The 15,080-nt window shown below is 33.9% G+C and overlaps 1 protein-coding gene across 3 annotated transcripts in view; it reads right to left on the reverse strand.

Annotated features, from left to right (window-relative positions):
- Positions 1 to 712: 712 nt before the first annotated feature.
- Positions 713 to 15,080, reverse strand: part of LOC138701185 (dnaJ homolog subfamily B member 6-B-like) — a 461,685-nt gene continuing 447,317 nt past the window's right edge. For all 3 annotated transcript variants that reach the window (XM_069827816.1, XM_069827814.1, XM_069827815.1), the window contains 3 exons: positions 11,461 to 11,661; positions 6,340 to 6,595; positions 713 to 2,740 (listed from right to left, as the gene is read on the reverse strand). In XM_069827816.1, coding sequence (XP_069683917.1) covers positions 2,641 to 2,740; positions 6,340 to 6,595; positions 11,461 to 11,661 — 557 coding nt within the window. In that variant the 3' untranslated portion in view covers positions 713 to 2,640. The remainder of the gene's footprint in view (positions 2,741 to 6,339; positions 6,596 to 11,460; positions 11,662 to 15,080) is intronic.

Raw genomic sequence — 15,080 nt, forward strand, 5'->3', positions numbered from 1 at the left:
GACTACCCACCTCACTTAACGTGATTCTGGTTCCACATACTGCGGATAGATGGCAGGACTGTGACCCATTTTCAAGTTGCACACCACTTCGGCAGGCCACGTTATGCATGATGTGTATCTGTGAAGAGTTATGTCGTGTTTTAGGTGAGTGTATGTGTACGTGTTCGTATAAGTGTATTGTACAGAATGGGTGAAAATGATAATGGTGGTTACGAAGGGAGAAGGGGAAACCTGGTGCTGGCACATAGCCTACTCCTGTCGAATAGCATCAAGGGGGCTGCCAGGTTTAACGTCCCCATCCGATGGACGAATCATTATCAACAGTGACATATGCACTGTGGAGAGATTTGGGATTTAACCCAGGCATATTGGTGCACAATCTAGTGATTAGAAGTTGTGCACCGCCATCTCTCCTACCCAAGGCAGAAATTTTACATGAAAATTTCTGACCCTGCCAGGAATCGAATCCGGGCCACCTAGTCTGTAGGTAGACGCACTACCACAGAGTTAACTCTGCAGACTATGTAAATGTAAACCCAATCATTTTGTGGATATCTCTTCTTAGCTGTTTCTAGAACAATGACTGTTGCTTCTTCTGGGATTATATCAATTTTACTGAAGATTTCATATACATCAAGACAGCATTTTGCTTTGACACTTCTGTTAATGCTGGAGGCTATAATTGTAGTTCATATTAAACTAAAGCAACACGTCTCCAAACAAAGTGTTGTTTATTTGAAAAGAATCATTTTTCTAATTAAATACAATGCTCACACAGACCTCAAACATCACTTGCATATAACGATCATTCGTCATTACACACACACCAATCAGTTTAACCAAAGTTTTCGTTTCTCCTTCAGAAATAAACTGAATTGTTTATTACAAATAATTTCCTGCTTTCTTTCTAAGTTATAGGAAATTATGAACATGAACTAGCATTATTACACTTGCATAAAGACAAAAGTATTCTTAACAAACAAAAAATTATTTTACCCAGTTACATGAACAGTTACAAGCCTTGCACAGAAACCAGAATCATATATACATAAGTATTATATCGTAACATATTAAACATTACATTATATTTATTTATTTTTTTCAGAGCTGAAAAGTGAGAATATTAATTAACACATTATTTTACTCTCCGTTACTTGTATTACTGAAATTTAGGTCTTCATTTACAACAGCAGTTCCAGCTTCTTAGAGAATCAACTGTATTCCATTAAAAATAATTCTAGTAACATCTACACAGAAGGGCGACAAAACTCAATATGAGTGGTCAGTCTATATTTTCTAAATACTAACTACAAGCTTCAATTTGCAGTTTTCGAACAGCTAATACCAATTAGAGAATATTGTGCAATACATAGTCCAAACCAAATACACGTAACTCCGAGCAAGAGGCCCATTAAAAGAAATAATATTTGATATCACACTGTAATTTATAATTCAATTTTGGTCTCTATACATCAGGTTTTTTAAATCTAAGAAACTGACTCTGTAACAAGAGTGAGATAGGACAGGAGCTGTAGATGAGTGGAGATGAGTGTGAAGGATTTACAGTACAGACGGTACAAAGCAACTGGGAGCAAAGCACTATAGAATTAGCACAGTATAAAAGTAACTATTAAGGATTTAAATGTAATAAAAGAGGTAGGACAAGAATACAAAAACTGTGATACGGGAAAATTTAAAGGACGAAAAATACTTATGAACAAGAATAAAAAAAATCATCTCTGACAAAAAGCAGGAAAGAATAATTTTGGATAGCTTCTGTTTCATGTAATGACATATACATATAATGTATTGCAGTATTAACCATTTCAATCACATTCATATGACCTCTTATATTATAAAACCCCACAAATCACAGTATAACTTTTCTCATTTCACAACACTTTTTAGAATTAACTTCTTTCTAAGATTAATAAGAAACAACACTGAACTCTAGCCATAAGGCGTAACTGTTTGCTTTATTATTTTATATTTCCAATTTTTAAAAAGATAAATTTAAGTTTCTGTAAGAACATTAATGAAATTATCTTAATTAAAGTTCATATATGCATCAACGTCATATGTACGTAAGAAACTAAATTAAAAAAATACGGAGGGAGGGAAGGGGAAATTTGGAGAGGATGGTAATGATTGAACTGCGTAATAAACAATCTAATGAAAATTTCTTCTCCAACAGAGGAAAGTTGAAGCAGCTGTAGATGTCTTCGTTCAAATAACATAATTTTACAGTATCTGAACGTCTACAGCTTCAAAAGGAAATGCAGGAAGCGTTTTATTCTACATGTGAAGAAATTACTCCAAATTTTAAATTATCCACAAAGAGTGCTCTTTCTTCTTTCCACTGTCTCACTGTCACCATGTTCATCCATTCATTCATCCATTAACAGCAGCAAATTTATTCCTCAGTCACATCCTTCCTAAAATGTATCATCTTAAATATGTATATATAATATAGATAAATTGTGGTCCACAAACAAACAACTTGGCAGCAGTTGATAAATTTCTTCTTTACTAATATTTTTTGTTGCTATTAATTGGAAAAAAAAAAAAAGAATGTCAGTCTGTCTCTTGGCCTATCTCATCATACTTAATGAAATAATTTAAGAGTTTGAAGCAATATATTTAACTGTAAGTGATGGATTGAGGAACGCCATTTACAGTCTTGGAGGTGAGGACATCATTCTCATATGTCATCGTTGTCTCCTTCCCGTTCTCAAAAATTCTGGAACAAAATAAATTGTTCATTGTTCTATAAACACTTTTAACACTTATATAATCACTGATTAATTTAATTTCGTAAAAAGAAATTGTAAATTTTTTAATTTCCTAAAAAAGTAGTTGTATAGTTAATCAGTGAAAATAAATTGTCCCATAATCCAAAACACAGTATACCCACAGTCTAGTACAGTCACGAAGCTCAGTACGCAGTAAATATGCATCCATAGATAGTTGCTAACCACTAGGATCACTACTATCGCCTCATTACAGACAATGCGAAATAGTATGGGCACAGTTTATTGTTCCTAGCACCCTCACAACTCAAGCTTCGTGACTCTATATACTAGACTGTGGTATATGCTAAACAACAGTCGACAGCAGAAGGTAACAAGATAGTGTAAATCTACAAAACAAAACAGAACAAAATAAAATAAAGTAGAAACAAAATTAAATGAAATAAAATAAAAGAATATACAACAGCCCACATTTTGCACTGTATCTCATCAACATTTCTATTTATCTATTTCAAATTTTTTTAGACAGATTAAGGAAACTACAGTAAACATAACCTGTAAATTTTAATGGCGTCTCTAGGCTGTGTAAAAAAAATCATTACAATCCTTCCACTAATTTAGGCCTATAAGAAAAATTGACATTTATATCTCACAGTCTGTTTTCTTCCACCCCCTCCTCCCCCCCCCCCAACAAGATTGTCTCTAAAATATTTATATGTTCATTAAAATGTTAAAATTTATAGGGATTACCCTAATCCGTCTTAAAAATTTCAAATTGATGAGCTACAGGTCAGAACATGGGCTGCTGAATATTTTATTGTAGATTTACATTTCCTTGTTACCTTAAGAAATCTTTTATATTATTCTATATAGGCTGTTTAAAACAAAGGTTATAGAGTGTGATAGCAGATATTCACCAAAATAAAACACCTTCTGATAAACATAATCCAAAAATAATACTTTAAACTTACAGATGATTTCTTTGGCGTGAATATATCTATTTAAGAGGTACTATGGGAAGATAATGTTAATATTTAAGAGTTGTTCAAAGTTTAGATCAGCAACAGTGTAAGCTAGAAGGATAAAATTTACCAATACAGAAAATAAAGAGTTTTCCAGATATCTTATTCGAAGATCTTGTGTAATATGGATATCCTTAACTAGCACCAACAGATAACGCGTGTGTACTTTGAGGGATGCACTTTGTGTGTGCATTTGTTTTCCAATATATAAACATTGAGGATTTACATATTGTATTGGTACATTATACACTCTTAAAAACAACTCAAAATTCCAAATTTTTGCTGTGTTCCTATATGTAAAAACCAGGGACAGCCTTTTGTCTTCATTCAGGTCCCGAAATATTCTGAATATATGCTTTAAACCTTAAAAAATTTAACTAATTAAATTGTATATATTATTATAATGTACCGAAGTACATATGATATTTCCATGCAGATATTCTGCGTCATCATACGATGAAAGAGTAATGGAACGGAGAAAAATTCTCTCCGGCGCTGGGATTTGAACCCGGGTTTTCAGCTCTACGTGCTGACGCTTTATCCACTAAGCCACACACTAGAGGGAACCCAAGAGTTGGAACTTAAAACTGAGACGATTCTTCTGACGCCGGGGTGGAATCTGGTGTGGCTTAGTGGATAAAGTGTCAGCAAGTAGAGCTGAAAACCCGACTTCAAATCCCGGCGCCGGAGAGAATTTTTCTCCGTTCCATTACTCTTTCATCGTATAATTAAATTGTGCCTTGAAAGTGTTAGCTATTAAACAAAAATAACTACTTCAAGTAAGGAACTGCTGCTACAGTTTCATTTTGAAAAAGGGAAAAGAAAAATTAATAAAAACATATGCAACCTCAACAGCAGGCTATGTTAACTTAGATTATATTCAGTACTTCTAGGAGTCTCTGAAGTTTACGCCTGCAGTAAACTCTTGATTAACTGGGATGTTTATTATCCAGGACGATCCATACTGAAATCCATTTCGTGAATAAGTTTTTAATGTGCTGTAGACTAATTTATTAAAACCAAATTTTCAAAATCATCCTACATAGTATTCAAAACTGCATGTCCTTAACCTACAAAGCACAGTAATAATCGTGATACTACTGTGATCATATTATATCATCTTATCAAACATTGCATTTGAACTAGAGAACATTGCATTTGAACTAGAGAAAAAAATACGAGGAATTCTATCTCGATAAACCTTTCCCTATAAAAAACACATTGGTGGCTGCATATCCTGTTTTTAGCGTACTGTATGTACAATGCTAATGATAAAGAGGTAATATTCACCTTCGACAAAGTTACTATTTTTTATATTTTTTTTATTCCTGCGCCTCGTTCTCAAAGTTCTCGTTTAGGTTCATGAATATTCAATTTACTCGTATCTATATTCTGCATACTGCAGATTTCCCCATCCATCTCTTAAGGGGAATCACTCAGTATTATACAGTGGCGTAGCATGAAATTTTGAGCAGGCGAAGCTAACTCAAGTTGTCTTTCATGCAATATGAGAAAACGTATTACAAAAATACAGTCTTAAAATAAATAGTAGTCAATTTCAAGTCAGCAGTCGAAGATTGGTTGGAACATCGTAAGTAACACCAATAAGGCATGACCTCAAATGACACGTAGTAAAATATGATTTCATGGTTTACACATATCTCTAACAAATAGACACGTATACGTATAACATTAGCTCACTCCCTGTTATAGTTAGAGAAATCACAGTATTAGTATCATTACGTAAGTATGCGTCTGTCTTTTGGTTGTGTCCTTCATTGACAGCAAGGGAGTCGGTCATTTGTTTTTTAAATCACACTTTTGTTCGTAAGTCAGTCTTGATAATACAATTGTCCTAAAAAATTCAAGTAAATTGGTGTCAGGAACTGTTATTTCGCTCATTATTATATCAGCCACAATGCACACTAACACTTCAACTGAACACAACTGACGAAAAGGAATAACTCGGAAACTACTTATTTTAAATGTTGAAGCTAGCTTCTTGCGACTAGGGTAGTTTAGTTAGAAAGGGATGGAAAATCTGCGGGGTGGATTAGACAGAAGAAACCAGTCTGCTTGGAAGCTGGTGTGTGCAGGCTTCTTGTTTACTGCTGCATCACAAATCATCCTGAGCTGCCGCATCACAATACTTAACGCGTAAATATATATTCTATTAAAATTAATAAATAATTTTGTTCATAAACTGCAGGTTTATTATGAAATTATTATTAACTGGGGAAGCTAAGCTTTTTAGCTTACATTGATGCTACGCCACTGGTATTATACAAGTTTATGCTATTATTTATTGTAAATTAAATTAAATTATGAGATAAGAAAATATTGAATTATATTAAATTATATTCGGTTATACAAAATAATTATAAATATAATTTTGACACGCACAGAAAACCAACAAGCGGAAGAACATAATGAACTGCAGCATATGACATAATATAGCCCTACAACAAGTTGCGCCACATGGAATGCTCCTGCCATCTAACAGTAAAACTTTGCATAAGATATCCCTATTAGTTAATGCATCTGTCTGTTATTAAAGTAGAACTTACTTCTTTGTTGTTATCTTCTTTCCATTGATGAATCTAGTGGAAGTGGATGTTCTCTTCACTGCGCCACCACTTGGTCCACTGAAGTTACTAAGAGACGAAAATGAGGTGAAGCCAGCACCTCCTGTCTGGCTCGCAGCAAACAAGTCATCAAAGCCTGTCATACCGAAGCCTAGTGGATTGAATGGGTTGAATAACTGAGAACTAATGGTGTTCTGTGGGTGAGAGTTGCGATGGTGTCCATGGCCTCTGTTCATCCCTTCAATCAACAAGTCCAGCCACGTAAGAAATAGCAAAGATGCCATCACTCATTTCAATATAGTTGTGAAATAATTTCACATAACCTACGTATGAACCAGGTTTGTGGAAGGTGAGTCAAGGAATCTGGGTGAAGAGTTTGTAAAAAACATACTGATTTCAATATAATGAGAGAGGGGGAGAAACGGAGGAAGAGGGAGGGGAGAGATGGGATGTGTGGGAAGAGAGAGAGAGAGAGATACTTATATAATATTCTGATTGAATTTGATATTCCCAAGGAGCTAGTTCGATTAATTAAAATGTCTCTCAGTGAAACGTACAGCCAGTTTCTGTCTGATGTTATTCCAATTCATCAAGGATTAAAGCAACGAGATGCACTATCACCTTTACTTTTTAACTTTTCTCTACAATATAACATTAGGAAACGCCAGGAAAACAAAGAGGGTTTGGAATTGAAGCGGTTACCTCAGCTGTTTGTTTATGGTGAATATGTTAGGAGAAAATCCACAAACTTAGGGAAAACACGGGAATTTTACTTGAACCAAGTAATGAGATAGGTTTGTAAGTAAATTCCGAAAAGACAATGCATGGTTGTGAAATATGGACTCTCACTTTGAGAGAGGAACAGAGGTTAAGGGTGTTCGAGAATAAGTTGCTTAGGAAAATATTTGGAGCTAAGAGGGATGAATTTACAGGAGAATGGAGAAAGATACACAACACAGAACTGCACGCATTGTATTCTTTACCTAACATAATTTAGGAACATTAAATCCAGACATGTGAGATGAGCAGGACATGTAGCATGTATGGGTGAATCCAGAAATGCATATAGAGTGTTATTTGGGAGACCTGAGCGGAAAAGACGTTTGGAGAGGCCGAGATGTAGATGGGAGGATAATATTAAAATGAATTTGAGAGAGGTGGGATACGATGGTAGGAATTGGATTAATCTTGCCGAGGATAGGGACCAATGGCAAGCTTTATGTGAGGGCGACAATGAACCTCCAGGTTCTTTAAAAACGATTTGTAAGTAATATATTTCGCTACGATGTGAGTCACTTTTTAGCTTTACCTCCAGTACTTAATAATCTAAAGATCGTGCATGGGAACAATTTCTGCTCAACCCTAACCTCACACTAAATAATCGAAGGAATTCTGCTGTAATAGCTCTTCGTTTTCTGACTGGACAGACTGCCTGGCAAAACATACGACAGACATTATCTCATCACCAGATCGTGTTCTATGTGAAAGGGATGAAACAATGGACAGAAACAATCTGCAAGTCTCTTTCGAACACTCATAACATCCACAAAAAATATTGGACTACAAGACAGCTGATGGCTTCATTGCTAAGATATCTGAGCCCTGGATAACAACAACTTTAAGAACTGATTCTTGCAATAGTCTAGACTTAATATTAAAATAATATATATGTGTGTGTGCGCGCGTGTACAGAGTGAACCGTAAGTAATGTCATTAATTTCAGGGGGTTATTCTTTGAGATATTTCAAACAAAAAAGTTTAATACAATTTTGCTCGTTTTTGCTCCCTTTTCGAAATAAAAATTGTTTTATAAGAAACACTTCATAATGTGTTATTGTGATGTTGTTGTTGTTGTTTTCTAATGCCAGGCGTTTGACAATAAAGTCATTTGACCTCTTGCACTCCAATATTTTTCAAAGATATTATCATGACCAGCCACTGAAGCACAGATTTTGAGGTGTTCGGAATCCATTTCTTGGTTTGAGTTGCACAATGGACAGTTAGGGGACTGATATATTCCAATTCTATGCAGGTGTCTGGCCAAACAATCATGGCCTGTTGCCAATCTAAATGCAGCTACAGACGATTTTCGTGGTAAATCGGGAATTAACTGTGATGTACCGAAGTATATATGATATTTCCATGCAGGAATTCTGCTCCAGTGATCCATTATCAATTCATAGTGTGTATTGGCAAAGTCATTGATTTAATTCCCTATATGCTCAGTCAATTTAAGAGAGCAGTGCATTACTGTATAATAATAAATGATCTAAAGTATTTTAGCTTGGTCCTTTAAATGTGCAGAAATTTGATCCAAACAAATATAACATTTTAAAATTCCTTTGCAGAATAAAAAGAAAAAAAAAAAAAACGAGCAAAACTGTATGTAACTTTTTTGTTTGAAATATCTCGAAGAATAATATCTTGAAATTAATGGCATTATTTACAGTTTACCCTGTGTATGTGTGTGTGTGTGTGTGTGTGTGTGTGTGCGCGCGTGCGTGCATGCATGTATACATATACACATGTATGCACATATTGCATCCAATGCTCTCGATTTAGCAATGAAGCTATTCTCTTTCTTGCATCCCGATATTTTGATATTACATCATGATGTGTCTTAAGAAATTCACAGATTTCTATGTGTTATTACATATCCATCTCTACTTCCTAATGGCATAGCTGACAATTTGGAGTGGTTATTCAAATCTTGCAGAGATGTTTGTTTAAACAAACATAACCAGTGATAGATCTAAACATGGTTACAGTGATTTACGAGGTTCTCGGGAAGATTTCTCCAATTAGAATTTTTTTTTTTTTTAGATTCATTTGAAACATTTTTAAAATATACAAAATAGTTGACATTTCCTGTGGTCGTGATGAAATATCTTATGGTATATCAATTATTTATACATAAGAATTAATAAAATAGTCGAAGATGAAGTCGTAATTGAAGTTTTGTGCACCAACTCTACAGCTTTAATGTAAGAAGTTTTGTGCACTAACTCCATAATTCTAATGTGAATTAAACTATCATAAAATAAAATAAAATAAAATAAAATAAAATAAAATAATAATAATCATCATCACCATCACGAACTTCTTCGTTTTAGACCATGTGATCTGTAACGATAAAATTAAATTTAAGGAAGATGACCTTCATCTCTCCATCGATGTCTTTGTCTTCCTTGATCTCTGTGTCCTCTTGGTCTATATGCTGAGGCTAATCTTGGAGATCTCTCCCTTTCCATACTTTGTATGTCGTTCTTCCATTGTTGCTGATATTGTTGAATTTCTTCAGTTATACAAGGAACTTAATGTTTTTGGATATCTATCTTCCTTTTATGGTCCAACCTCGTTATACCCAGTAACAATCTTAAAAAACGCATCTGAGCTGCTTCAAGTTTCCGTGAATTTGTTTATTTAATATCCAAATTTTGCTTCCATAACTGAGTGCTGCTTTTGACGTTATGTTGTGTAATCTTAACTTTGTATCCACTGTTTTCTGTTTGCCAAAATGTATTCTAATAACGTGTTTTATTATATTTTTGTAATTTGACTCCAGATCAGTTTTATGTTCTGCAAATAAATTTCCTAAGTACGTAAATTCAGAAAATTTTTCTATTATTTCCCCATTTATTTCAATTTTCACACGTTGAATGTTTTTCCCACACATTGCCATTGTTTTTATTTTTGAGGTGGAAATTTTAATGTCGTATTCGCTTGCTATTTTATATAATTGATGTGCTGCAATCTTCAGTCAGTCTTCAGAATTTGATAGAAATACCTGATCATTGGCATACAGTATTGTTTGGACTGATTTCTTCCTTGTTAGTTGTATACCATTACTGATAAATTTATTCCTTTCTTGAATTATTCTGATGATATACAGCACACGTTGAATAAAAGTGGAGATAAACCACAATCTTATTAGACACCTTTATTGGTGTAGATGGGTTCCGATATTTGACCATTTGTTAATTTTATTTGAACTTTTGAATTCTGATATAAGCTTTGTATTGTCTCTAGTAAATGCTGATCTATGTGTTCTTCCTTTAATATATTCCAAAGTTTGTCTTGATTTAAACTGTCGTATGCCTTTTCAAAATCAATGAATAGTAGATACAATGGAAGATTAAATTCGTTTTTTTTCTCGATAATTTGTTGGAGACTAAATATGGCATCTGTTTTACTTCTCCCCTTCCTGTAGCCACATTGTTCTTCATTTAGAATTAGTTCACTGGTTGCTATTAATCTAGTTTTCAATATATGTATTAGCATAAAGTTTGGAAGCCGTTGAGTGAGTGTAACATATCTGTAGTTTTCACATGTGTTTTTCCGTCCTTTATTGTGTATGTTAATTATTAAACCAGTTTCTCAGTCGGATGGTATTTTAAGGCCATGCCAAATATTGTTGAAGAGATCCAGTAATATTCATTTTAATTGTTGTCCACAATACTTGAAAAGTTCAACATTTAAATTATCTTGTCCGGGACACTTTCTGTTTTTGGCTTTTCTTAAAACTTCTTCTAATTCTGCCATTATAACTCTAGCCATAAAATAATAGTGAAGTACTGGTTCCATTTTGTTTATTTTTCCTTCCCTAAATGCTGGTTATGATAACTAATTCTATATTTTATATAATAACTAATAACAATTAAAATTATTACTTTGGCGAAAATTTGTTGCAAATGTGCTGTGTTGATATCACTAGTACGTGCAATTTCCGTTTAAAGTATTTCTAAATATTATTCAATTAAAAATGAACGCATTTTTAAATAACTAATTTTCAATTAATAGAACCAACATCTTTAGAGAACATAAGAATATTTACATTTTCTGAATTTTCACAAGTTTTGGTGATGGTCGTGAAGGAAATTAAGATGAAGATTGAGTTATCATCATCATCATCATCATCATCATCATCATCATCATCATCAAGATATATATGATATGTGAAAGGGAGGGGAAAAAAAGTGGGAAGACGAAGGGTTGTGAGGAGAGAAGCTCATTAATAAACAGTTATCCAATATAAAATATCAAGTTGTCCAATATAGAATATCAATCATACAGTTGTCTAATATAAAATATCAATCATTTTACCTGCTAAGAGATCATCAAATGGCGAACGCCCACCAAAAAATTCTCTGAAAACTTCTTCCGGATCACGGAAAGAAAATGAGAAGCCAAAACCTGGGATGTCAAAATCATCATCTGGAGCTGCACCATGGTGCCTGGAACGACCTCGAGGTGTCTGTGACAGTCCTTCCTTACCATACTGGTCATACACACGACGCTTCTTTTCTACAAAATTAGAAATACACACCATTAGAAATACCGTAGAATACCGAAAATCAATATTACTGCCAAGGATTCATGAGTATTAACAGACTAGCATTTATATTCAATTACACATATTCAATGCTTGTGAATTACAGAAAACATACACTGAAACTGTCTAAAACACAATCTTCAGGCCAAAAATTTCGAAAGAATTAAGTAACTATAGTATTATGTAAATTTATTATTATCTGGTATGCTTTGTCTATGGGCAACCTCAAAATCTGAGGAAGCAATAAAATAATAATATCTTATGAACATTGTAATGAAGACAGATCACAGAAACGTAGTATAAAAATTTAACAAACACAGTGTAATATTATATAAAACTATACCATACCATGTTATTAATACGCTAGTTTGTACATGCGTTGATTTCAAATGACTCTGTACAATACTTTAATTTGGAAATTCTGATTTTGACCCAACTTCAGTGAATATAGACCAATCATTGAGGGGAAAAAATGGAGGAAGCAAGAGTGTGTGAAATATACGATAAATAACGTGGCAATGACATTTCAAATCTGTTTACATGGCTTACTCATTTGAACTTCTGGTCTTATCTGTATGTATCACTCTTAATTGTGTATTTCAGATAATAAAACTGTGCATCTTAATCTAGTTACGAGTTCATTCACCAATTGGCGCTTATATGCAAATACAGTTGAGTTCCAAGACAGAATTTGTGGTGGAAAATGACAATTTTCTTAAAGTTCTCCTGATTCTCTTGCAATCAAGTCCACCAATCAGAGTACCATGTCGTATGAATAAGACACTAACACCAAAAAATCAATGAAACAGTTACTCAACACAGTTTAAATGGATTGAAAAAACTGAGCTTTATTGCCTTCCTATGTGTCCCCCACCCCCTCCAAGTCCAATTCACAGGAAAATTCTGAATGTCTAAAGATGCATCTACACAGTTCAGTTTTCCATGTGTTTCCGCGTGCAATCTGAGGAGAATATTGAAAGAATCTAGTTGAAAACGAAGTTCAATTAACACGCATCCAAATTTTGTGTCTATACGGTGTGCCGTATTGGACGTCATCTTCACGACGTATATGTAATAATTAATAAATATTAAATATAAATCCGATACTCAGGCCAATTTGATTCGCAAAATTGTGGTTGAACACCCCATAGGCACTTGTAATCTTCAATAAAGCTTGCTGTCATTTTCAGAATAATCAGCTGCACCGGCGATCGGTAGCTTTCAATTGCCGCATGCACTCTCATTTTTAGTGGAAAAAGCATGTACAATTGACTGCATTTCATTTACTCTTGCATGCATTGCTTGAATGCGTAAAAGTTGTAAGAAAAGTTGAACCGTTTAGATGCACAATAAGGAGTCTAAGGTTAAGAAAATGTCTACCCATTTTACAATCTCTTTAACTCTACAGTTCTATTACCGGAATATTTTACCTATGGGGTTCAAAATCATGCTCCCGAAATCATTTATAACTTACTTCAAATTTTTTATTAAAAATTTAACCAATGAGAAAGGAATGTTGGAGAGTAATATAGCAGCTGAATATATCTATCTGGTCACAGAGATTTTTAACATCACTTAACGGAGCTGAAATCTAGAGAACAAATTGCAGTTTTACATAAATTCTCAATAAATGATCTGGAATGCCTGTTAATTGGTTATAATATAAAACCTTACCCACAGTATTAGAGTTAACAAAGATAAATATTTCGTATGCTAGTTAGAAATAGTTACTATGCTGGTTAAGATAATCAAAGATAGCTCCAAACTGCCACCTTCAACACAAACCTCTGAATACCAAATGTTAGACAAGTCCCTGTTAATGAAAAAATAAGGTAAGCAATTAATGCTAGGTAGGAATTCATTTCAGCAAGCACCATGACAGTTCAAGTTACCACACAGTTTTGTTGAAAGTCCTGTTTTAATTACAATTGCATATTTTAGGACAAACTTTATTGCACTTAATTACTACTGTATGTACAATACAAGAAACTTATTTCCTCTGTATTACAATTTAACGAAGGGAAGGAAAAGAACTTATTAATTATACAGGATTTCCGAGAATGCATGATGGGGTTTTACGAGTTCACTGTGAAGAATGTATTACGTGTAATGTATTGAAGGTTCTTGTAATTAATTCAGTAACTCAAACAGTTTCCAAATAACGTTAGTAAGTTTCAATATGATTACCATTACCAGTATGACAAACGTCTAAGCGAAATTCAATTTCAGCCCACACTCTGACAAGAACATCTGACGTAAATATTGTGATTACTTGTCTGATTCTTCGTTTTATGTGACCAAGATTCTCAATTATTTCACTGTAGATCTCACTCTTGACATAGTTCCAAAGTTAGAAGTCCAATGGAGTAAGATCCGGACTTCTAGCGGGCCATTGGATGGGTCCATTTCTGCCAATCCATCGTTCTGGAAATCTATGATTTAACTCTTCTCAGACATGGTTTGCGAAATGGGATGGTGCTCCATCTTGTTGAAAGATGATTTGCAACTCCATTTTCATTTGCTCAATTTGAGCAAATAGGAAATTCTGTAGCATATCCATGTAATGCAATGGAGTTGATGTTCGTTTCATCAAATAAAAGAATGGACCAAAAATCTTGTTGTGCATTAGGCCACACCAAACGTTGACTTTAGGAGAATCTAGAATGTGTTCATGTATCATATGTAGATTTTCCAGGCTAAAATTACACAACTGTGCGAATTAATACAACCATTTACATGGAACGTGGTCTCATTGAAGAAGAGGATATTCTCTAGAAATTCTTGTTTATCATCAATTCTTTGTAGCATGGTAGCAGCGAATTTAGCCCTAAGCAACTTATCTTGTGGTTTTATTGCATGCAAGAGTTGAATTTTATAGGGATGTAATTTAAATCTCTTTCACATGACGTCATGCACTGTTGACTTAGAAATATCTAACTGTAGACTACGGCGTGGAACAGACTTCTGAGGACTCTGAACACAGAACTAAGATACGCAACAATTACGTAAAAGCAAACTGTTTGAGTTATTGAATTAATTTACAAATAATACATGCTTCACAGTGAACTCGTAAAACCCCAGCATTCAATCTCGAAACCCTGTATTTAAGAAACAGCTCTAGAAAGTTTTTAACAATTTCGATACTTTAAGAGTGTGAGACATCATGCAGGGAAAAAAACTGTATTAAAATAAAAGAGAGCATTCCATACCATTTGTTCGTGTTTCTTTAGACTTAAAAGAGACCACAAATTCCTGCTGTACGGTAATTAATGTTTCAAGAATACATATTTAATATCGCTATATTAATTCATTATACATGTAGATAATTAAGATTTGAATGTGAGAGTGATTCTATAAAATAACGTAAATGTGACAATAATTCCTTTGAGTT

The sequence above is a fragment of the Periplaneta americana genome, chromosome 6 (genome assembly GCF_040183065.1).
Source record: "Periplaneta americana isolate PAMFEO1 chromosome 6, P.americana_PAMFEO1_priV1, whole genome shotgun sequence".
Taxonomy (NCBI): domain Eukaryota; kingdom Metazoa; phylum Arthropoda; class Insecta; order Blattodea; family Blattidae; genus Periplaneta; species Periplaneta americana.